Here is a 25,374-nt window from a genome sequence, read left to right on the forward strand (position 1 = left end):
GCAGTACTGTCTTCTGGTGGTGATGGCTTTGTAGGGTATGCCTCCGGACTGTTATCTGACACAGGGGCGTCGTATAAGTCCCATGCGTCCTGATCCTGGTCACCTTGGCTCATGGTGGTGTGAGCCGGGGAATGTGATGGAGTTTGTGCTGGTGAGACGTGAATTATAGGTGGAGGAGAGGGTGGCGGAGTAACCTTTTTCACCATTTTTGTTTGTGGTGTTTGGTCAGTTTGAAATTCCAGTCTTCTCTTTCTCCTAATAGGGGGAAGGGTGCTTATCTTTCCTGTCCCCTGCTGTATAAAAATAAGTTTCTGCGTATGGTCTACATCGGTGGATTGCAGGTCTTCCTCAAACCTATGCTTTCGCATTTGGGAGGTCATTGATTGCTCTTCTGTATAAGAGCCTGAAACTGGGTCGGTTGCAGGTTGTTTTGGCACCGAAACCCTGTCTGCATCTTTTTTCGGCTCCGAGGTGACTTTTTTCTTTTTCGGAGTCGAAACATCTCGGCGTCGATCTTCGTCGGTGCCGCTGTCTCGGCGTCGAGCCGTGTCTACACCGCTATCTCGGTGTCGATGTATGTCTCCAGCACTTTCTCGGTCCCGAGAAGGCTGCGTGCCGGTGTCTCGACCGGAGTCGGACGGTCTCGGCACTGTTTGGGCCTTTTTCGGTGCCGACGGTCGGTCACCGAATTTATGGGTGGAGCCATGGCCTGGTGGCAGTGGCGTCCCCTGGGCCTTGACAATCTTCTTATGAGTGGTTTTCGACGTCTTACTCACGGTTCGTGGATCGTCTAATTCCTCGGAGTCCGATTCGTGTATCGAAAAGGTTTCTTCCTCTTCTTGTATCTCGAACTCTCGGTGGGCTGTCGGCGTGGACGCCATTTGAAGTCTTCTGGCTCGACGGTCTCGGAGTGTTTTTCGGGACCGGAACGCACGACCGGCCTCGCAAGTGTCTTCACTGTGCTCAGGTGACAGGCACAGGTTACAGACCAAGTGTTGGTCTGTATAGGGGTATTTGTTGTGGCATTTGGGACAGAAACGGAACGGGGTCCGTTCCATCGGCGTTCTTCTACACGCGGTCGGGCCGAGCAGGCCCCGACGGGGGTTCGAAAACTACCCCGAAGGGCTCCGGAGCTCTTCGATCTTCGATGCGGTGTTGATTCTAACTACGCCGATCCCGAACGCAACAATACCGATGAAAATCTTCCGAAATTTCGCTGTTTTTCCGTTCCGAAACTCGGAGCGACAGGAACACGTCCGAACCCGATGGCGGAAAAAAAACAATCGAAGATTGAGTCGACGCCCATGCGCAATGGAGACAAAAGGAGGAGTCACTAGGTCCCGTGACTCGAAAGACTTCTTCGAAGAAAAACAACTTGTAACACTCCGACCCAACACCAGATGGCGAGCTATGGAAAACATGCGTATCTACAGCGACAGATGCCATCGAACACCTAATTTCTCTGTTTCCATTTTGGGAATGAGGCTTGAGTACCAAGGCTACAGGACTAGCCCAAAGGCTGTCATAAGACTCAATGACTCCCAACTCAAGCACCTTATGAACTTCTGCTTTGATGCATTCTCTGACATGGTGAGGCTGCTATAGATTTGACTTATTACAGGCCGACGGTCAACTGTGTCAATAGCAGGTTCACACCAGGTGGTTTGTCCAGGGGTCAAAGAAAAGATTGTGAGAACTGACTGAGGAAATTTCTGCAGTCAGACTGTTGCTGATCAGAGAGGCAATCAGCAAGGCCTACTCCCTCCACTGAACCATAAACTGTGTTGTGGGAGAAGTGGTCAGGGAGAGGGTCACTCTCTTTTTCATGACCTTCATCAGTGGCAATGAGTAAAGTCATGTCAGTCCTGTCATAATAAGGCTTCAGGCGATTCCCATGAAGCACCTGCTGTTCTCTTGGCTGACCTAAAGGTTTTTGGCTGCTCTCTTCATATACTCTGTGTAAGGAAATGCCTCCTTGGCATGGTTGCCCCCTGACTTTTTGCCTTTGCTGATGCTATGTTTACAATTGAAAGTGTGCTGAGGCCTGCTAACCAGGCCCCAGCACCAGTGTTCTTTCCCTAACCTGTACTTTTGTATCCACAATTGGCAGACCCTGGCATCCAGATTAAGTCCCTTGTAACTGGTACTTCTAGTACCAAGGGCCCTGATGCCAAGGAAGGTCTCTAAGGGCTGCAGCATGTCTTATGCCACCCTGGCGACCTCTCACTAAGCACAGACACACTGCTTGCCAGCTTGTGTGTGCTAGTGAGGACAAAACGAGTAAGTCAACATGGCACTCCCCTCAGGGTGCCATGCCAGCCTCTCACTGCCTATGCAGTATAGGTAAGACACCCCTCTAGCAGGCCTTACAGCCCTAAGGCAGGGTGCACTATACCATAGGTGAGGGTACCAGTGCATGAGCATGGTACCCCTACAGTGTCTAAACAAAACCTTAGACATTGTAAGTGCAGGGTAGCCATAAGAGTATATGGTCTGGGAATCTGTCAAACACGAAATCCACAGCACCATAATGGCTACACTGAAAACTGGGAAGTTTGGTATCAAACTTCTCAGCACAATAAATGCACACTGATGCCAGTGTACATTTTATTGCAAAGTACACCCCAGAGGGCACCTTAGAGGTGCCCCCTGAAACTTAACCGACTATCTGTGTAGGCTGACTAGTTCCAGCAGCCTGCCACACTAGAGACATGTTGCTGGCCCCATGGGGAGAGTGCCTTTGTCACTCTGAGGCCAGTAACAAAGCCTGCACTGGGTGGAGATGCTAACACCTCCCCCAGGCAGGAGCTGTAACACCTGGCGGTGAGCCTCAAAGGCTCACCCCTTTGTCACAGCACCGCAGGACACTCCAGCTAGTGGAGTTGCCCGCCCCCTCCGGCCCCGGCCCCCACTTTTGGCGGCAAGGCCGGAGAAAATAATGAGAATAACAAGGAGGAGTCACTGGCCAGTCAGGACAGCCCCTAAGGTGTCCTGAACTGAGGTGACTCTGACTTTTAGAAATCCTCCATCTTGCAGATGGAGGATTCCCCCAATAGGGTTAGGATTGTGACCCCCTCCCCTTGGGAGGAGGCACAAAGAGGGTGTACCCACCCTCAGGGCTAGTAGCCATTGGCTACTAACCCCCCAGACCTAAACACGCCCTTAAATTTAGTATTTAAGGGCTACCCTGAACCCTAGAAAATTAGATTCCTGCGACAACAAGAAGAAGGACTGCCCAGCTGAAAACCCCTGCAGAGGAAGACCAGAAGACAACAACTGCCTTGGCTCCAGAAACTCACCGGCCTGTCTCCTGCCTTCTAAAGAACTCTGCTCCAGCGACGCCTTCCAAAGGGACCAGCGACCTCTGAATCCTCTGAGGACTGCCCTGCTTCGACGACGACAAGAAACTCCAGAGGACAGCGGACCTGCTCCAAAAAGACTGCAACTTTGTTTCAAGAAGCAGCTTTAAAGAACCCTGCAACTCCCCGCAAGAAGCGTGAGACTTGCAACACTGCACCCGGCGACCCCGACTCGGCTGGTGGAGAACCAACACCTCAGGGAGGACCCCCGGACTACTCTACGACTGTGAGTACCAAAACCTGTCCCCCCTGAGCCCCCACAGCGCCGCCTGCAGAGGGAATCCCGAGGCTTCCCCTGACCGCGACTCTCTGAAACCTAAGTCCCGACGCCTGGAAAAGACCCTGCACCCGCAGCCCCCAGGACCTGAAGGACCGGACTTTCACTGGAGAAGTGACCCCCAGGAGTCCCTCTCCCTTGCCCAAGTGGAGGTTTCCCCGAGGAAGCCCCCCCCTTGCCTGCCTGCAGCGCTGAAGAGATCCGTTGATCTCTCATAGACTAACATTGCAAACCCGACGCTTGTTTCTACACTGCACCCGGCCGCCCCCGCGCTGCTGAGGGTGAAATTTCTGTGTGGGCTTGTGTCCCCCCCGGTGCCCTACAAAACCCCCCTGGTCTGCCCTCCAAAGACGCGGGTACTTACCTGCAAGCAGACCGGAACCGGGGCACCCCCCTTCTCTCCATTCTAGCCTATGCGTTTTGGGCACCACTTTGAACTCTGCACCTGACCGGCCCTGAGCTGCTGGTGTGGTGACTTTGGGGTTGCTCTGAACCCCCAACGGTGGGCTACCTTGGACCAGGAACTGAACCCTGTAAGTGTCTTACTTACCTGGTAAAACTAACAAAAACTTACCTCCCCCAGGAACTGTGAAAATTGCACTAAGTGTCCACTTTTGAAATAGCTATTTGTCAATAACTTGAAAAGTATACATGCAATTGAAATGATTCAAAGTTCCTAATGTACTTACCTGCAATACCTTTCAAACAAGATATTACATGTTAAATTTGAACCTGTGGTTCTTAAAATAAACTAAGAAAATATATTTTTCTATAACAAAACCTATTGGCTGGATTTGTCTCTGAGTGTGTGTACCTCATTTATTGTCTATGTGTATGTACAACAAATGCTTAACACTACTCCTTGGGTAAGCCTACTGCTCGACCACACTACCACAAAATAGAGCATTAGTATTATCTATTTTTACCACTATTTTACCTCTAAGGGGAACCCTTGGACTCTGTGCATGCTATTCCTTACTTTGAAATAGCACATACAGAGCCAACTTCCTACACTCTGCCATTCTAGATCTTAGGCCTAGTACACAATCTGCTAGGTCTTGCTTGGGGGGGGGGGGGGGGCTGAGAGGTTGCTTCCAGCCCTCTATTACAAGAGCAAGTGGACCCTTAATTGGGTGTCCAAACAGAAGCTAAAATGGACTATAGCCCACTCCCTTCTGTGGAACTTTCCTGTAGGGGAAGAGGAGGCAAGGAAATAGGACATCCCATCTCCTCCTGAGTTTTTCAGTCTCATGATCATACCTTTTAAGGTTCAGTTGAATCTTTCAACTAAACTATTTGTTTGTGGATGGTAAGGGGTGGTGAATTTATATGTTACACCACACTCCTTCTGCATAGCTTTCAGGTATGCAGACATGAAGTTTGTACCTCTGTCTGACACCACTTCCTTAGGAAAACCCACCCTGGAGAAAATTCCTAGGAGGGCCTTGGCCACTGCAGGGCCTGTAGTGGTCCCAAGGGGAATTGCTTCTGGGTACCTGATGGCATGATCCACTACCACCAGCATACATTTGTTTCCAGATGCAATGGGAGGGTCTAAGGGACCAACAAGGTCTATCCCCACCCTTTCAAAGGGTACCCCAACCACTGGTAGTGGAAGCAGGGGGGGCTCTTTGGGTTACCAGCTGTCTTGCCACTGACTTGACAGGTAACACAAGAGCAACAAAACTCCTTTGTGTCCTCAGACATATGAGGCCAATGAAAGTAAGCGACAAGTCTGTCCCACGTCATGCTTTGCACCAAATGGCCTGCAAGGGGAATACAGTGTGCCATGGTTAATAAGAACTCCCTAAACGTTTGAGGAATGACCAGCCTCCTGGTTGCACCAGGTTTGGGGGTCCCTCAGAATAAAGGAGGCCATTGTTCCAGTAGACCTTAAGGGTCCCACTGATATTCTCTGCTTCCTGAGCAGCAGCTTGCTGTCTCAGGCTTTTCAGAGAAGGACAGGACTTCTGTCCCAGGCTAGCTTCCTACCTGGTGAGTCCTCAGGCACCTAAGAGCTCAGTTATATCAGCTTTAAGTTCTTCTGTTGTAGTTTCCACACAAGGGGCAGATTCCTTTCCCCGAGGAGTGGGATTCTCACTTGATGCCTGGACAAGGGGGAATTTCTTACCCTTCCTGCCTTTCTTTTTGGGAATCTCCTGAGCCATTTTTCCAGGCTCAAGTGCTCCTTGCTCTCCGTCTCTTGGCCTGTTCTGTTATCAGTGCACATATATGCCCAGGGATGCCCAGCATTGCTGCACAGGCTTCCAACTCCTCTTTAACCCAGGGTGAAGTCTCCAAATCATTGCTCAGTAAACACTCTACAGGCAGGTCAGAGGACACTACAACGTTCTTTGGGCCAGTTATCTTCCCCAGCTAAGTTTAACAACAGTCAACAACAGCCATGGCGTGGCACTGTGCGTTGTTGTGAGCGTCAATAACTTGGTAAGTGTGACCAAGTAGGTGTTGTTTAGGGGACACTAGTTTTTCAGTCACCATTGTGACACTGGCACCGGTGTCTCTGTAGGCCTCAGCCTCAACCCCATTGGTAAGGGGATGCTGCCTGTACTTACCCATATTAAGGGGACAAGCAGCTAAGATGGCAAGATCAATGCCACCGTCAGATCTCCCTGACTAACTCAGAGCCCTCTGCAGTTCCCAAGGTGAACCCAGCTACACCCTTGGACTGACTACTACTACCAGTGCTATTGCTAAGGGGGCACTAGGGGTAGAAGTGGTAGTAGCAGGCTTAGTGCTCTTTCTAGGACAAGTGCTGTCGCCTGCCCTGTGGCCTTTTTGACTACAGATATAGCACCAAGCTTTCTAGTGGGAGGATGCAGAGGAAGGGGATTTAGACTCACCCCCCGGAGGAGTTTTGTGGGCCTGATGAAGACTCTTGTGTTTAAATTTGTCACCACCTTTGTTCTGAGTCTTGGAAGAACCCTTCATCTTCTGGTCACCCCCAGTGTGAGTTTTTCTACCCACTTTTCTGCGGACCCATTTGTCTGCCATCTTATCTAAATCCTGGGGAGTGGTCAGATCTGAGTCCACCAGATGCTGATGCAGTTTGTCAGAATGAAAATGTCACTTACCCAGTGTACATCTGTTCGTGGCATTAGTCGCTGCAGATTCACATGTTTGGCACAGTCCGCTGCCTGGTGTTGGGCTCGGAGTATTACAAGTTGTTTTTCTTCGAAGAAGTCTTTTTTGGTCACGGGACCGAAGGACTCCTCCCTCTTCGGCTCCATTGCGCATGGGCGTCGACTCCATCTTAGATTGTTTTCCCCGCAGAGGGTGAGGATGGAGTTGTTTGGTATAAATAGTGCCCATGCAATGGAGTGAATATGTATGTACGTTAAGAGTTTATAATAATTATTTACAAATGTACAGATGTTTAAGATTTATGATCTACTTCTAAATGGCTACAGGCTTCCCGGGGAGGTGGGAGGGTACATGTGAATCTGCAGCGACTAATGCCACGAACAGATGTACACTGGGTAAGTGACATTTTCAGTTCGATGGCATATGTTGCTGCAGATACACATGTTTGGCATAGACTATAAAGCAGTTACCTCCCCTAAAAGCGGTGGTTTAGCCTGTAGGAGTTGAAGTAGTTTGGAATAATGTTCTTAGTACAGCTTGGCCCACTGTAGCTTGTTGTGCATTTAGTACGTCTACACAGTAGTGTTTAGTAAACGTATGAGGCATAGACCAGGTTGCAGCCTTACATATTTCGCTCATAGGAATGTTTCCTAGAAAGGCCATTGTAGCACCTTTCTTTCTGGTTGAGTGTGCCTTTGGTGTAATAGGCAATTCTCTTTTGGCTTTAAGATAGCATGTTTGAATACATCTGACTATCCATCTAGCAATGCCTTGTTTAGAGATTGGATTTCCTATGTGTGGTTTTTGAAAAGCTATGAACAGTTGTTTTGTTTTCCTGATTAGCTTTGTTCTGTCAATGTAATACATTAGTGCTCTTTTGATGTCTAATGTATGTAGTGCCCTTTCAGCCACAGAATTTGGTTGTGGGAAGAACACTGGCAATTCTACTGTTTGATTTAAATGGAATGGTGAGATTACCTTTGGCAGAAATTTTGGATTTGTTCTTAGAACTATTTTATTGTTGTGTATTTGAATAAATGGTTCTTGTATGGTAAATGCCTGTATTTCACTTACTCTTCTGAGGGATGTGATTGCAATGAGAAATGCGACCTTCCAGGTTAGATATTGCATTTCACAGGAATGCATGGGTTCGAAAGGTGGACCCATGAGTCTTGTTAAGACGATGTTAAGATTCCATGAAGGAACTGGTGGTGTTCTTGGTGGTATAATTCTTTTTAGCCCTTCCATAAATGCTTTAATAACTGGTATTCTAAATAGAGACGATGAATGAGTAGTTTGTAGGTAAGCAGATATTGCTGCGAGGTGTATTTTTATAGATGAAAAAGCGAGATTTGCTTTTTGCAAATGTAGTAAGTATCCTACTATGTCTTTAGTAGAGGCATGTAATGGTTGTATTTGATTGGCATGGCAGTAGTAAACAAATCTTTTCCACTTAGATGCATAGCAGTGTCTAGTGGAAGGTTTTCTAGCTTGTTTTATGACCTCCATGCATTCTTGTGTGAGGTCTAAGTGTCCGAATTCTAGGATTTCAGGAGCCAAATTGCCAGATTCAATGATGCTGGGTTTGGATGCCTGATCTGTTGTTTGTGTTGTGTTAACAGATCTGGCCTGTTGGGTAGTTTGACATGCGGTACTAGTGAAAGGTCTAGTAGAGTTGTATACCAAGGTTGTCTTGCCCATGTGGGTGCTATTAGTATGAGTTTGAGTTGGTTTTGACTCAACTTGTTTACTAGATATGGAAGGAGAGGGGGAAAAGCGTACGCAAATATCCCTGACCAACTCATCCATAGAGCATTGCCTTGTGATTTGCGGTGTGGGTACCTGGATGCGAAGTTTTGGCATTTTGAGTTTTCTTTTGTTGCGAACAAATCTATCTGGGGTGTTCCCCAAATTTGAAAGTACTTGTTCAGAACTTGGGGGTGAATTTCCCATTCGTGGACTTGTTGGTGGTCTCGCGAAAGGTTGTCTGCTAGTTGGTTTTGTATTCCTGGAATAAATTGTGCTATTAGGCGAATGTTGTTGTGAATCGCCCACTGCCAAATTTTTTGTGTTAGGAGGCACAATTGTGTTGAGTGTGTTCCTCCTTGTTTGTTTAAATAATACATTGTTGTCATGTTGTCTGTTTTGACAAGAATGTATTTGTGTGTTATTATGGGTTGGAAGGCTTTTAACGCTAGAAATACTGCTAACAGTTCTAGGTAATTGATATGAAATTTTGTTTCGTGTATATCCCATTGTCCTTGAATGCTGTGGTGATTGAGGTGTGCTCCCCACCCTGTCATGGAAGCATCTGTTATAACGTATTGAGGCACTGGGTCCTGAAATGTCCGCCCTTTGATTACATTTTTGCTGTTCCACCATAGAAGCGAGAGGTATGTTTCGCGGTCTACCAACACCAGATCTTGAAGTTGACCCTGTGCCTGTGACCATTGTGATGCTAGACACTGTTGTAAGGGTCGCATGTGTAGTCTTGCGTTTGGGACAATGGCTATGCATGATGACATCATGCCTAGAAGTTTTAGCACAAATTTTGCTTGTATCTTTTGGTTTGGAAACATAGCACTTATTACCTTGTGGAATGCCTGCACTCTTTGTGGACTTGGAGTGGCAATTCCTTTTGATGTGTTGATGGTTGCTCCTAGATATTGTTGTGTCTGACACGGTTCTAGGTGTGATTTTGTATAGTTGATGGAAAACCCCAGTTTGTGAAGGGTTTGTATGACAAATGTGGTGTCGTTTGCGCATTTTTTTACTGTGTTGGTCTTGATTAGCCAATCGTCTAGGTAAGGGAACACATGTATCTGTTGTCTCCTGATGTGTGCTGCTACTACTGCTAGACATTTTGTGAACACTCTTGGTGCAGTTGTTATTCCGAATGGCAACACCTTGAATTGGTAATGTATTCCTTTGAATACGAACCGTAGGTACTTTCTGTGAGAAGGGTGTATTGGTATATGAAAGTACGCATCCTTTAGGTCTAATGTGGTCATGTAATCTTGCTGTTTGAGCAGTGGAATGATGTCTTGTAGTGTGACCATGTGAAAATGGTCCGATATGATGTAGGTATTTAGTGTCCTGAGATCTAATATTGGTCTTAATGTTTTGTCTTTTTTTGGAATTAGAAAGTACAGGGAGTAAACTCCTGTGTTTTTTTGTTGTACTGGTACTAACTCTATTGCATCCTTTTGCAGTAGTGCTTGAACTTCTAGTCCTAAAAGTTCTAAATGTTGTGGTGACATTTTGCGTGTTTTGGGAGGGATGTTTGGTGGGAAGTTGTGGAATTCTATGCAATAGCCATGTTGGATTATTGCTAATACCCAATTGTCTGTTGTAATCTGTTGCCAAGATTGGTAGAATTGGCTTAGTCTTCCCCCCACTGGTGTTGAGTGAAGGGGTTGCGTGACTTGAAAGTCACTGTTTAGGTGGAGGTGTTTTTGGAGTCTGGAATCTTCCCCTACTCCTTGGGAATTGACCCCCCCTATATCCCCTGAAACCTCCCCTTTGGAAGGAACCCTGATATGGTGTGGTTCTTGTTTGTTGGCTGGTGGTGTCTGTGGGTTGGCCACGAAACCCCCCTCTAAATGGAGTTTTTCTGAAAGAGCCTCTGCTCTGCGGGGAGTAGAGTGCGCCCATGGCCTTGGCCGTGTCTGTGTCCTTTTTAAGTTTTTCAATGGCTGTATCCACTTCAGGACCAAAAAGTTGTTTTTCGTTGAAGGGCATATTAAGGACAGCCTGCTGGATTTCAGGTTTGAAGCCTGAAGTGCGGAGCCAAGCGTGTCTCCTTATGGTGACAGCAGTGTTGACTGTTCTCGCTGCAGTATCGGCTGCGTCCAGTGAAGAGCGGATTTGATTGTTTGAGATCGTTTGTCCCTCTTCAACTATTTGCTGCGCCCTTTTTTGGTATTCTTGGGGAAGATGGTCTACGAGAAGTTGCATCTCATCCCAGTGAGCGCGGTCATATCTGGCCAGCAGCGCTTGAGAATTTGCGATGCGCCACTGGTTGGCTGCCTGTGATGCTACTCTTTTTCCTGCCGCATCAAATTTTCTGCTTTCTTTGTCCGGAGGTGGGGCGTCACCAGATGTATGGGAATTTGCTCTTTTGCGAGCTGCCCCTACTACTACGGAGTCAGGTGGTAACTGCGAAGTAATAAACACTGGATCTGTGGGTGGTGGTTTGTATTTTTTATCCACCCTTGGGGTGATGGCTCTTGATTTTACGGGCTCTTCAAAAATTTGTTTTGCGTGCCGTAACATCCCCGGTAGCATTGGGAGACATTGATATTGGCTATGTGTAGCCGAGAGGGTGTTAAATAAAAAATCATCCTCTATAGGATCTGAATGCAGTTGGACATTGTGGAATTCTGCAGCCCTAGCCACCAGTTGTGAGTATGAGGTACTGTCCTCTGGCGGTGACGGCTTTGTGGGGTATGAATCTGGATCATTGTCCGGCACTGGGGTGTCGTATAGGTCCCAAGCGTCTTGATCCTGATCATGTTGACTTATGGTAGTTTGCGCTGGTGAGTGCATTTGTGGCGGTGTTTGTGCCGGCGATGCCTGTTGTAGTGGAGAGGGCGGAGGCGTGACTTTTTTGACCACTTTGGCTTGTGGTTGTGCGTCATCCTTGAGGAGACTGATCCTTCTTTTCCTCATTATTGGGGGAAGGGTTGATATCTTCCCTGTGTCTTGCTGGATGTACAGTCTCTTTTGTGTGTAGTCTGATTCTACACTTTGGAGCTCTTGTCCAAATCTGTGCATCTGGCCACTTATTCCTTGTTCCTCTGAGTAGGATGAAGGTGTGGTATTTTTCGGCGCCGAGAGAGAATCTTTTTTCGGTTTCGGCACCGACAGAATTTTTGTTCCTTTCGGCATGGATTCTCGGTGCCGATGTTTTTCGGTGCCGGTATCTTGTTTTTGTCTCTCGGAGCCGCTTTCTCGGCTCCGAGGTTGCTCCATGGCGGTCCCTCGACCGGAGTCGGGTGTCTTCGCTATGGGCGTGCCCTTTTTCGGCGCCTTCGACGGGTCGCCTGTTTTATGGGTCGAGCCATGGCCTGTTGGCAGTGGCGTCCCCTGGGCTTTCGTTTTGTCGATGGTTTTACTTTTCGACGTCTTACTCACAGTTTGTTGCTGTTGTTCGACGTCGGAGTCTCCGGATTCTGATTCCGGAACCGAGAATGTTTCCTCTTCGTCGTCGAAACGTTGTTTTGTCGGCGTGGACGCCATTTGTAGACGCCTGGCTCTTCGGTCCCGGAGTGTTTTTCTGGACCGGAAGGCTCGACAGGCCTCACAGGTATCCTCCTTGTGCTCGGGGGACAAGCACAAGTTACAGACCAAGTGCTGATCTGTATAAGGATACTTACTGTGACATTTTGGGCAGAAACGGAACGGGGTCCGTTCCATCGGCTTCGATGTCGCACGCGGTCGGGCCGACCAGGCCCCGATGGGGGAATCGAAGCTACCCCAAAGTCTTCCGATGATCGGTGTCGATGTACCTAACTATCCCGATACCGAACGGAACAATACCGACGCTTTCTTCCGAGATTCTGACTAACTTTCCGAACCGAAACACGGAGCGAAAAGGAATACGTCCGAACCCGACAGCGGAAAAAAACAATCTAAGATGGAGTCGACGCCCATGCGCAATGGAGCCGAAGAGGGAGGAGTCCTTCGGTCCCGTGACCAAAAAAGACTTCTTCGAAGAAAAACAACTTGTAATACTCCGAGCCCAACACCAGGCAGCGGACTGTGCCAAACATGTGTATCTGCAGCAACATATGCCATCGAACATACTATTATTAAGAATGTGCTCTCTCATAAGAAGATTGTACAAGCTCTGATAATCATGCACATTACTGCCATGTAACCAGCCTTCAAGGGCCTTGACAGAGCTGTCCACAAAATCTACCTAATCCTGGGAGCACTCCTTTCTGGTTTCCCAGAATTTTATCCTATACTCTTCTGTGGTTAACCCAAACCCCTCAATGAGGGCATCCTTAAGTTAATGATAACTGTCTGCATCTTCCTTCCTGACAGTGAGGAGTTTGTCCCAAACCTTGTCAGTAAAGGAAAACCACAAGATGGCTGCCCACTGCCTTTGAGGGACTTTTTGTACTCTACAATCCCTCTCCAATGCAGTGAGCCACTTGTGGATGTTGTCCCCAGCCTTGTAAGGTGGGACTATTTTTCTGAGATTACTGGAGTCATAGGAGTCCTCCCCGACTCTGGTCTCTCTAAAGCTGTTACTGCCACCACAGGGTATCAATCCCAAATTCTGCGCCTTCACTGTCAAGGCCTTCCTATCTAGGGCTAACTGCTCCTGCTGCATCCTCATTGGGGCCTCTTCTAGTATCAGTTTACTAAATTCCCTATCTAGGGATTCCCACCCCTTGAGCTGGAGTGGTTAGTGGGACCAGACACTGCTGAGACATGGTTGGGGACAGATGAGGAGGATCTATCCCTCCTCCTGGGGACCCTTTGCACCAACCCCCTGGGAGAAAAGGTGGGCCTACTTGTGTGTCCCCTCTTCTCAATACCATGAGTGCTCCCAACAGGACTGTGGTGTTCCCCAGATTCTTACTGACCCTCCCCAGTAGGATCTAAGTCTATTCTATTTAACACTGCAGGGTCAGTCTCTACTTCCTGCTCTTCTTGGCCCTCTGAATGTTGGAGATCAGACTGAATGAGCAACCCCAGAAGTCCAGTTATGTTAGGATTTCTTCCTGTCTTTAGCTTCCTAAAGGCATATAACTCCCTAAACTCCTAAAAGGCAAGGCCCTCATACTTGGCTTCTGGGCCTGAGTTGTGTCCTCAGCTGAAGGCATGTCACAGAGTAGTGAGTGCACCTATTTACTCTAAGGGTCTACACTTTCTAAGCATTTAGAGAAAGGGCTATGCTAGGCCCCCAACTTGCCTAAAATAGAGGTCTAGAAATACCTACTACCAATTGTTATGTGTTCTAAAGACTAGTATTGACCTTTCCTGTGGAAAGTCACTGGTGATAGAGAGGTAAAACAATTGCAAGTGTCTTATTCCACCGCTGCACCTCTAATGGTTCTAGGCAACCCTTATTAGATAGTGTTAAGTGTCTAGATAGGCATGTCTCTCTAGTGGTAGCTGTGGTGAGCAGCCAAGAATTATCTAGGAGGAGTGTGAAGCTCTTTCAATACCACAGTAGTCATACAGTAACTTATCACACATGAAAGCAACCCCACAGAGTTGCAAAAATATAGGTACTTCATTACAGGAACACCAAACTAGATTACTACAGGCAAATCCCCTTTAAGGACACACAAGATATACCAAGGTAAGTATTAGAAATCAGTAAAAAATAGCAAGGGCCCTAAAAAGGGGGTTGGGGGGCATTAGGGGGGGCCAGGGGGGGGCTGGTCGGGAGGCAAATAATATACTAAAAAAGTGGAATGCGAGAATGGGCCCCCACCATAGAATATGGAGTAGTTAGCCAAGGGCTGGGAGAGAGTGGAACTCCAAGAGGTAAGGTAAGTATTTAGAAGAACCCCAGTGACCAGGAGAGCAGAGGTAAGTTACATGGTCATCCCATAGGCTGACATGGGGACTCGTAAATGGAATATTGCAAAAGCAGGAACATGCCAGTGGAACCCAAAGGTGGGTTCTGGAAGAAGAGAACCTGCAAAAGAAGGGAACAGAGTACAGTCCATGCAGGAGTGTCCAGGTGGGGCCGGAGGCAATGCCCACCCTTCTGTGGGTGAAGATCGGAATCAATGGTGGTGGATGAAGTCCAGCTTCGGAGTCCAGGAGCTGCAGAGGAGTCCCTGAAGTCAGCTACGAGCTGTCCCTAGACTGTCACTGGACTGCCGACAGGCCAGTGGTCAGGAGGACCACTAACAAGCACAAGCAAATGCAAGAGGAGCTGTTGGAGATTTGCAGAGCTGAAGAGGACCAGCAAGGTCCTGGGGACTTGACCCTTGGAGGGAAGTTTGGGCTGACCATGAGAAGACAGGAGAGTCAGCAGAAGCAGCTGGAGCCCCAGTGAGCAACCCACTGGCAGCAGGCACAGTAAGTTGCAGTGAGGCCCAGGTAGCACACCTCAAGAGGAGTCCCACATTTATGAAGCATTAGAGAGGAGACTGTCTTTGCAGAGGGAGAGTACTAAGGGCCGGGGCGACTTGAAGCCTGAAGATCCCTCAGGGCAGGAGTCAACAAGCCTTGGCTGCTGCAAAAGTCACAGTGCACAGGAGTTCTGTCTTGGAGGAAAAGGCAAGGACTCACCGTCTCCCAAGTTGGAGAGAAAGCAGAGAAGACCCAGAGGACCCCTCAGAACCACCACTGGTTTTCGAGAATCTTCGCAGGTCCAGAGGACAGCAGATCCAACCAGCCGGACATAATTGCCTTAGGTGCCTTCAGATGCAGGAGAGTGACTCCTGCACTCCACAGGAGATTCCTTCTTTGGTGCAGCTGCATTCTTGCCGACCCCAGAGGATGCACAACAATGGAAATGTTGCAAGGTGCCGACAGGAGCCGCAGAAACCATGTTGCAAGGAGAGGTGACCTAGGTGTTGCAGTCTTGTTCGGTTCCTGTGAAGTCCAGCAGCAGTCCTGGTGGCCAGGAGCAGAAGAGGTTCTTGCAGAGGAGTCCTGCACTCCAAATCTGGGGACCCACCCACAAAAAGTCCCTAAATAGCCCAAAAAGGGGCTTGGTCACTTTACAAGGTGACCAGCTATCAAAGGGGGTCACTGACATCTGCCCAACCTGACCAGTCAGATGCTCCCAGGGGCCTCTGCACATCTTGTTTTCAAGATGGCAGAATCAAGTGGCCACCTGGAGGAGTTCTGGGCACCCCCCCTGGGTGGCGATGGACAGGAGAGTGGTCACTCCCCTTTCCTTTGTGCAGTTTTGCACCAGAGCAGGGACCGGGAGTCCCTGGACTGGTGCAAACCAGATTATGCAAGGAGGGCAGCAAATGTGCACTTCAAAGCAAACTGGTAGAATGGGGAGTCCACACCACCCCAGCCTTGTAATACCTATTTCCAAGCGAGAGGAGGTTGCACCCGTCTCCCCAGGAAATTGTGTGCTGCCTTACCCTGCTTGAACTGGTCAAGCGGCAGGAGGGCAGAATCCTGTTGAGGGGCTCCAGCAGTGTGTGCTGCTCACAGACCCTGAAGGACTGGTAGAAGCAATGCTGTGGGGGTCCTTTAAGGAGCCCCGACAGTACATGGAATCATGCCACCAATACTGGCATCAGTATTGGGGTATGATTCCAACATGTTTGATGCCAAACATGCCTAGGTTCAGAGTTACCATTATGTAGCTGGACCATAGGTAGTTATCTCTGGCCAGCACATTGCTCAAATGGCTTCCTTGCACTTAGGAAGTCGAGGGAATTGGAACTGGAGTTCGTAGGGGCTCCTCTACTCCTGCAGCGGTGCCTATACACAGGGATCTGTATCCTGCCCTTAGGGCTGGAAGGGCCTACCATAGGTGTGACGGACAGTGACTAGCAGTGAAAGGGTGGATGCACCTTTTCACGCAGGCTGCAAATGGCAGGCCTGCAGACACAGTTTGCATGGGCGGGCTCCATGGGTGGCATAATACATGCTGCAGTCCATGGGGGACCGCTGGTGTACCAATGCTCAGGGTACCCAAGTACGATATACTAGGGACTAGTAGGGGTACACCAGTAGGCCAATTGTGAGGTGTAAAAAGTACCTAGACAACCAAATTTAGAGGAGAGCGCACAATCACTAGGGTCCTGGTGCGCAGGATCCCAGTGAAAGCAGTCTAAGCACACTGACAACAGGCAAAAAGTGTGGGTAACCATGCCAGAAAGAGGAACTTTCCTACACAGATGGCTCCCTGGGGTCTATAATTGGCTCAGGGAGGAAGCCCCTTTTTAGGCTACTTCCCCAAATTATTTTTTTAAACGGCTAGCTCTGATCAACTAATGGTCCTATCTAAATTTATCAGTAAAAACCATGCTGTAGGAAGAGGGCCAGAGTTTTAAAGAAAGGGTCAGTTCTTGTATAATAGATAATGGTTTTGAATCAACACACTTTAATAACAACAAGAACATACAAAATACTCAATAAGGGAGTAGGCACACATTAGTAATAAATACCCATAAGAAAATCACTTGCTTACTGCTGGTTTCACATACGATCCTGCACAGAACATTTTTATTAATGGATATTTCTATTTTTCATACTGAGTAGAAACAGGAGGACAGAAAATAAAACAATACCTGGACAAGTTGTTCTGTGTGCTGATGTAATTCTTCCAGAACAGGCAGTGTCTGTTCAGCAGTGCAATGCTCCAAAATGCGCTGTATAACTCTACAGCCATAGGGATGAGTTGAAAGAACATATACCTTAAAGAAAGAAAATACTTAAACTTTTGCAAAGAGGTATCCAGAGAAAATAAAGCATTGATTCTATTTGTGCTAAACACTACATTCGAAATTTTACAACCAAGTGACCTAATAGACCAAAATAAGTAGTCAGTGTAGGAAGATGGCTCTGTATATACTATTTCAAAATGAGATAGTGTGCACAGAGTCCAGGGGTTCCCGAAGAGGCTTGACAGAGGCAATAATAGATAATACTAATGCTCTATTTGTAGTACTGTGGTCGAGCAGTTAGGCTTATCAGAGGGAAGTGTTAAGCATTTGTTATACACACAAGCAATAAGTGAAAACACACACTCAATGACTTAACTCCAGGCCAATAGGTTTTTATATAGGAAAATATTATTTTGTTAACTTATTTCTACAACCACAAGATTCATTTAGCAGGTAAGAACATAAAATGAAAGGTACTTTGCATAGTAATACTTAGGACTCTGAATAGAATCAATATTGTACACAGTTTTCTTTAAAATTGCAAAAAGCTATTTTAAAAGTGGACACTGCAATTTCCAACAGTTCCTGGAGGAGGTAAGTACAGTACAGTTTCTGAGGTAAGTACCACATTTACGGTTCCGTCTACGGGGCATAGGTAGCCCACCGTTGAAAGTTCCAGGTAAACCCAAACACCCAGCACCAGTAACACAGGGCCGGTCAGGTGCAGAGGTCAAGCAGGAGACAAAATAACATGGGCCCCTATGGAGACAGGGGGTGCTCCGTTTCTGCTCTGCTTGCAGATAAGTACCTGCGTTGTCGGAGGGCAGACAAGGGGGGTTTAGAGGAGTACTGGAGGGGCCCCAAGTAGGCACATAAACCACACCCTCAGTGGCACGGGGGCGGCCGGGTGCAGTGTGCAAACAGGGCGTCGGGTTCTCAATATAACTCTATGGAGGGACCCAGGGGTAACTTAGGCGCTGTAGGCAGGGCACAGGGAGGCCTCTCAGACAAGCCACCGACGGGACAAGGATGAGGGCCGTCTGCTGGTCCTTGCTACACCAGTGGTCAGTTTCCTCGGGCCTGGGGGCTGCGGATGCAGTGCTTCTCTAGGTGTCTGATATCTTTGTCCTGGGCAGTCGTGGTCAGGGAGGTCCTCAGGATTCCCTCTACAGGCGTCGTCATGGAGGTGCAGAGAGGTCAGCCCAGGGTGGACACATCGTCGGAGTCGCTTGGGGGTTCTCTCTGTATAGTTGGTTTCTCTGGACACGGGTCAGGGGCGTCAGGTACAGAGTCGCTGGGCTCACGCTTCTGGAGTGAGGTGGATGTCCCTTAAAAGTTGGTTTCTTGATCTTCTTTTTGGACAGGTCCGCTGTCCACAGGAGTTTCTGGTCCCGGGTGATGCAGGCAGTACCATGGATGCTTTTCAGAGGTCACTGTTCCTTCAGGATGCGTTGCAGCTTTTTGAAGTAGGAGATGGCGGGTAGGGCCGGGGTCGAGTCAGTTGTTGTCTCCTTCTCTTCTCTGCAGGGTTTTCAGCTCAGTCCTTCTTTCTTGAGGTCGTCAGGAATCTGAAATCCCGAGTTCAGGGTCGCCCCTAAATACTGAATTTAAGGGTGTGCTAGGGTCAAAGGGCAGTAGACAATGGCTACTGTCCTTGAGGGTGGTTACACCCTCCTTGTGCTCCCTCCCCTTGGGGAGGGGAGCACATCCCTATCCCTATTAGGCTAAGTCCTCAAAAACAAGATGGAGGATTTTCCAAGGAGCGGGTCACTTCAACTCTGGTCACCTTAAGGGTGGACCTTGCTGAGGGGGTGACTCCTCCTTTTTCCCCTCATTATCTCCCCGGACATGCTGCCGAAAATGGGGGCTGTGACCGGGGCTGGGGGTAGGCATCTTCACTAGCTGGAGTGACCTGGGGCATTGTAATACGAAGCCTGAGCCTTTGAGCTTACTACTAGATGTTACAGTTCCTGCAGGGGGGAGGTGTGAAGCACCCCCACCCAGTGCAGGCTTTGTTTCTGACCCCAGAGAGCACAAAGGCTCTCACTGCAGGAGGTCAGAAACCAGTCTCTCAGTGGCAGGCTGGCACAGAACAGTCAGTCCTGCACTGAAGCATTGGGTATCTCTAAGATGCCCGCCGTGTGCATTTTTAAATAAATCCAACACTGGCATCAGTGGGTTTATTATTCTCAGAAGTTTGATACCAAACTTCCCAGTATTCAGTGTAGCCATTATGGAACTGTGGAGTTTGCTTTGACAAACTTCCAGACCATATACTTAATATTGCCACACTGTACTTAAAATGTCTAAGAATGGACTTAGACACTGTAGGGGTATATTGCTCATGCAGCTATGCCCCCACCTGTGGTATAGTGCACCCTGCCATAGGACTCTAAGGCCTGCTAGAGAGTAACTTACTTATGCCACAGGCAGTATTTTGTGTGCATGGCATCCTGAGGGGGATGCCATGTCGATTTGCCTTTTTCTCCTCACCAACACACACAATCTGCAATGGCAGTGTGCATGTGTTAGATGAGGGCTCCCTTAGGATGGCACACACATGCTGCAGCCCTTAGGGACCTTCCCTGGTCACAGAGCCCTTGGTACCACTGGTACTTTTTACAAGGGACTTATCAGGGTGCCAGGGGTATTCCAATTGTGGGAAAAATAGTAAGTTTTTAGTGAAAGAACACTGATGCTGGGGCCTAGTGAGCAGTGTCCCAGCACACTTCTCAGTCAAGTCAGCATCAATATCAGGCAAAAAATTGGGGGGGGGGGGGGGGGGGCTGGGGGTGGGGGGGTGTAACTGAAACAAAGAGCCATTTTCCTACAGTCAGTACCTGTTCTTGAGGGTCTGGCGAACTGCAGCTCACTTACACACCACGAAGAAGAAACTGCGATAAGAAAAAACACCTTGACCTTAAGCAGTTTGACAGCTTTGCATGTGATCGAAAAGCATACCCATAAGGAAAGACAGTAACAAGGATCGACTGAACCAGAATGAAAGGTGTTGGAGGACATATGTACATCAGTCCATTTAGAAATTTCATCACTGCTGCTGACTTGAATACAGGAGGTTGATCAGGTAAACATAAAAAGGCCTAAAGAGACGACTTACCAATTTAACTTTGCCCACTGCAAAGCTGGGTTAGAGACAAAACAAGATAACAGCAGACAACTAGCATGTAGCAGATCAAATTGACCATCCCCTTCCCAGACCACAATTTTGATCGAATGTCCCACATAGATAGATTTGGTCAAAAGGCTCCTAGCTGCTAGAATCACATCCACAATGTCAGCACATAAAGTCGAAACCCCTCAGTCTTCAACATTCAATCGCCATGTATAGAGGGGCAGATTGCGCAGATTAACGTGTAGACCCCTGCCCTGTTGCTGAGACAGGAGTTCCTCCAGAAAAGGTATGCAGACTTGGGGAGAGATAAGGAGGCTCAAGAAGTCGAGGTACCTTACTCCTCGCTTGATCCAGAGCTAAACAGCTGTTCCAATCTGTCTGTCATGTTCCTTGCAACTTGGGGCAAGAGAGATAGTGACAGAAAGGTGTACAGGAGTCCTGCGCCACCCTGCAGAAAATCATGCTTCCCTACTGAGCAAAGATGTCCTGAAACACCTTTGGGTGGAAACGCCACTCATCTTCTGCCAGTTGCTGCCGGCTCAGCTTGTCACCCCCACTTGCTATGTGGCTCTTCCAGATGGCTGCCTACAAGGGAAATCGCACAATGGCTCAGACATTCCCAAAGGTGCAATGTTTTGTGGCACAAAGTTCAAGATTACATACTGTTCTTTATGCTGCAGTACCACATGACAGTTGTGCTGTTATAAGACATGCACAGAACTCCCCATGAAGGATAGAACAAAGGCGTTCATGGGCAACTGAAAGGACCAAGGAAGAGGCCGAATGTGGTCAGATGATGCCAGAGAAGGCCCCATCAGCAGAAACACAACTGAGGATCCAGCAGCAATCAAACTGGAGCACATCTTGCCTTGAAATAAGCAGCCTACCTTCTTAAAAGTCTCTATTTGCTGTAGGGTAGACAGCAACCTGGGACATTCAGAGCATGCCATGACTAGCCTTGGAATGGGTTAGGATTTGAACAAGCACTGATGGCTACAATTCTGAGTGACTCAGCTTTTTCTCTGCACATAATTGGCAAGAGGGGGAAGAACTCCATTTGGACTTTTTGCCCTTGTTGCACAATTTGCATTTAAACTCACTAAGTGGTTTAGAGGAATAACAGGTCTTTGCGCTGGTGCAGCCACACCACTTGCACTGGGCAAACTTGGATTATTGTGATCTGTGACGTTAAGTTTCACATGACACTCCTTGATCTCATTCAGGTGCACAAGGGAACATTTATTACACACATTGGAGCTATGATTGGAACCTAGGCAGCACAGGCAGACAATGGGATGATGTGGAATCGCATCTGTCCACCTGTAATTGCAGCACAATGTAAAGCCTGCAGTCTTGGGGGGAAATATTTGCCTTGGTACACTGTCAAAATTTTGTTTTGGGTCGATATAACTAACAAACAGGAAAGGAGCTCCAGATCTGCGTTCCAGGGCGCAGTTACAGTTCAGTATCCAGGGAGCAGAAAGGAAGGAACTGACAACAGTGAGTAGAGGTGGCACCTATATGTGGTTCTACGCTGTCACTACAGGAGGTGATGCAATGCTGCTCTGTAGTCCGATGGTGCCGCCTGCTGGCATGCAGGAGTGATTGTTTGAAGAAAAAAAAAAAATATATCTGAATGTAGTCTGGTGACCGGAGATGTTCAAAAGGTGAGGCATCTGTGGCTGAAAAGTATCCATCAGAAACTACACAAATGGAAATGACTAACAGGGTTGCAAGATAAGTTGCGCTAAACACTGAAGAACTAACACCTACTCCCTTTTTACCTTCTTAGAATTCCGCTTCCTACCAGGAGGTCTAAGGTGGCTGTACTGGTTTTGACCAGTCAGTGCCCATGCTGGGGATTGGTAGGTTTTTCCGGGGGGCATGCCTAAGGTGCCCTCTGATTGCATGTATTAATAATTCCATCACTGGATTATGTGAGGGTTTATTAATAGAAACCAAACATCCATATGGTCAGTGAAGCCATCATGTAGTAGGGGAACCCGTAATGACCAGTGTCCAGCACATGTACTTAAAATGGCTTCATTGTTCATTTACAATGTCTGAGAATTGACAAAAACATAGGAGGGGCATATCTGCTCAAGCAGATATGCTCTCACATGTAATATAATGCACCCTGCCTTTAGGGTAGGAAGGCCTGCCAGTGGGGTGAATTACATATATTGCATGCTGTGTAAGGGGAAAGGGCATACAGGGTGGGAGCCATGTCGTGTTTTCATTTTAGGTCTGCATCAAGGCACGCAGTCTGCAAAAGCAGCACTGTGTGCACTTAGTGAGGGGGTCCTTGAGGGTGGCACAATTCGTGCTGCAGTCCTCAGGGACCTTCCTTTAGCACCCTATGCCCTAGGTACCATTTACTAGGAACTTATAGTGGTAGCTAAAGGCCTGCCAATTGGGGAAAAAACAACTGTGCAGTTTTAGGGAAAGAGATCTGGCACTGGGGACCTGTGTTGCAGGGATCCAGTGCATTTTCAGTCAAAATTGCTCCGGAAACCAGACAAACAAATGTGTGTGTGTGTGTAAGGGGGAGGTGGTGGTGAGTTTTGTTTTTGTGGGGGGGGGGGGGGGGGAGGTTTGAGGCACTTTCCTACACCCAGCAAAGGGCATTTCCATAAGAGAGGACTGGACATCATCTGAGAACCCTACTAATGGCAGTAAATAAAATTACTGGCACCAATGACTCATCAGATTTAACTGATGGTGTCCAAGTCACATGGACTGGAGAACTTGGCTGCATCACGACCTTCTTCAATAGCCTGAGCAAGTACAGGTTGGAAAGGCAGAGAGTTCCAAAGGGCGTGGGTGTAGTGTCCCAGGAGGCAGCTGATGTTTACAGAGGAGACGTTCAGGCTGATAGAAGAAAATCCACTTGCTTACTAAATGTTTCCACTCATTTAGTTTCCATATTGAGATCAGCAGTGGGAAAGGTGATGGGGGGTAGACCTGCGCCACTAAACTTTCCAGCGAAGTGTGCTGCGAGAGGTACTCAGGGTCGCCCAGGCCAGGAGGATGGAGTATCACAACTTGTCTAATGACTAGAAGGCCAGAGTTTGGCCCAAGCGCCCCAATAATGTAACTGGCAGTGCCATATTGAATGGTAAAAGGGGCCCAGAAGATGTTTGCCTTAGCTGGAGAACTTCTGTCCATGTTAGTTTTTATCACCAAGGTGCAGAGCTTCAGGTCAAGGACTTTGGCTGCCCTAGGCATAACTACGTCACAGGAAGCGGATTCCTCGGCTGCTGGCCCAGACGGGTGAGAGAACGTCTGTTTCAGGGGAGGTATTGAGACCACTAGCCTCCTGAAAGTCATCATACCACTTAACAACTTTGGAAGAGTTGAAGGAACTCATCATCCATGTCGTAATCACTACCTGAGCCCATGCTGAAAAAAAATGAGTGTATGGTGTGTTGTCTACCTTGCGGAGGCAGCAGATCAAGTGGAGGGAGTGGCACCTCAACTGCCATCGGCTGCGTCTTCGGTCTAACCAGCACAGACTCTCTGTTGGACAGGACTTTGGGTAGATTCTCATCAGCGTTGATGGATCTGCTGGCAGCATCTAAATTCCAGGGACCAGCATGGACTGTGGCACCAAAGGAGCAGTTGAAATCAGAAGCGTCCCGACAGGCTTGGATGGTCCAACTGGTGCCGGCGGACGGTCTAACTGGTGCCAGCGGACAATCCGCCGGCTGTACCCCAGATGGAAAGTCTCTCGGCTCCTTGGGGCCCAAAGGCGTGTTGGAATGAGTCAGCAAGGATCCAAAGAGCTGGAGCATGGCTGCGCCAAGCTCTTCGATTTGTTGAGGTGTGGCAGACAGCTCCAGAAACTCTGGTTGTGCTGAGACCAGTTGCTAGATCGGCTCTGCAGTCGGGCGATTACAGCAGCAAGATCAGGAGACATGGTGCAACCCTCGCACCTGCTCAGGCAAGTGCAATTGGAAAGAAGGGGCAGAGTGCTGCTTGATTTCTGAGGTTTCTTTTTGGGCTTACTGGACGGTCTGGAATTCGAAGACTGACCTTTGGAACGAGAATGGGACAGTGACTGAACCTTGAACATGAACCTCGACTTACAGTGGCCTCAGCAAGAGTCTTCTTACACTGGGTGATGTAAGGGTTTGCCTCATGGTCCCGGATGTCCATCGGGTTCATTGACGCAAAGTCACTGCAGGCTTTGGAGTCATGACTGGACCGCAGACACCACTGGCATACCTGATGAGGGGATCAGTCAGACACTTGTTTGCGACAGTCTTCGTAGGGCTTGAAGCATTTCGTTTAAGAGGGTGATATCCTTTGCACATGTAGATTTTTTTTTTTTTAAGTGAAAATATTGAAGTCTCTTTGACAGACGAGACAGAGCTCTGGCTTTAAACTAATCAGCGCACAGAGTGGCACCTATACAGGCTCTGCATGCCATTTCTGGAGTGGAATGGCATCAATGCAGAGTCGCACTCCACCACCCTCTAGCTAAAGAGGTACTGCTGAAAAGTTCCTGGATCCAATTCGATGCCCAGGGAGTATTCAAAAAGTGAGAAATCTGTGGCTTTAAGTTTCTATCAGAAAACCACAGTTTTATTCCAAATAGAACTGGGCACTGCAAGCCTAAGATAAAGCGCAAAACTTCAAATTGCAGCACACCCTCATACTCTCATTCTTCCAAAGAAAATAAGCGGAGCACCACTGAGTGAAGTAATATTGACAGTAATATAGTGCTATAAAGTTAAGAAAAGCAAGGTCGTAGAAAATCTTTTGTAATAAACAAAAGTGATTATTAGCAGATAGTGCCCAAATGCAGTTGTTGTACAGTGTAAAAACAATATAAAAAGAACATAAGCTGTAATAGAGTGCAGTATTCAGTATTGACAGTACCTGTCCTTGGAAAGCATCAATGATGAACTGAAGTGCCTGTGGCTGGACACATTCAATGCATTTTTGAACAACATGGTTCCCGTTCTGATCTTTCACGCATTTGAGGACATGCCCATCGAGCTCTTTCACCATTTCACTCTATGAAAAATGAAATCCAAATGTAATTAATCAAAATGTTCAAATGTGAAAAAAGAAAGATTACGAAGAACAATTTGTTAAAAACAAATCATCTGGCCGTGCAAAATGTTACTAAATGTAAATTCATCTGACACCTTGGTATCTGCCCAC

At 47.9% G+C, this 25,374-nt stretch overlaps 1 protein-coding gene across 4 annotated transcripts in view; it reads right to left on the reverse strand.

Moving 5' to 3' along the window:
- Positions 1-25,374, reverse strand: part of PUM2 (pumilio RNA binding family member 2) — a 783,590-nt gene that overhangs the window by 131,509 nt on the left and 626,707 nt on the right. For all 4 annotated transcript variants that reach the window (XM_069235995.1, XM_069235994.1, XM_069235993.1 and 1 more), the window contains exons 17-18: positions 25,087-25,224; positions 16,974-17,099 (exon numbers count right to left, since the gene is read on the reverse strand). In XM_069235995.1, coding sequence (XP_069092096.1) covers positions 16,974-17,099; positions 25,087-25,224 — 264 coding nt within the window. The remainder of the gene's footprint in view (positions 1-16,973; positions 17,100-25,086; positions 25,225-25,374) is intronic.

This window comes from Pleurodeles waltl, chromosome 5 (assembly GCF_031143425.1).
Source record: "Pleurodeles waltl isolate 20211129_DDA chromosome 5, aPleWal1.hap1.20221129, whole genome shotgun sequence".
NCBI lineage: Eukaryota > Metazoa > Chordata > Amphibia > Caudata > Salamandridae > Pleurodeles > Pleurodeles waltl.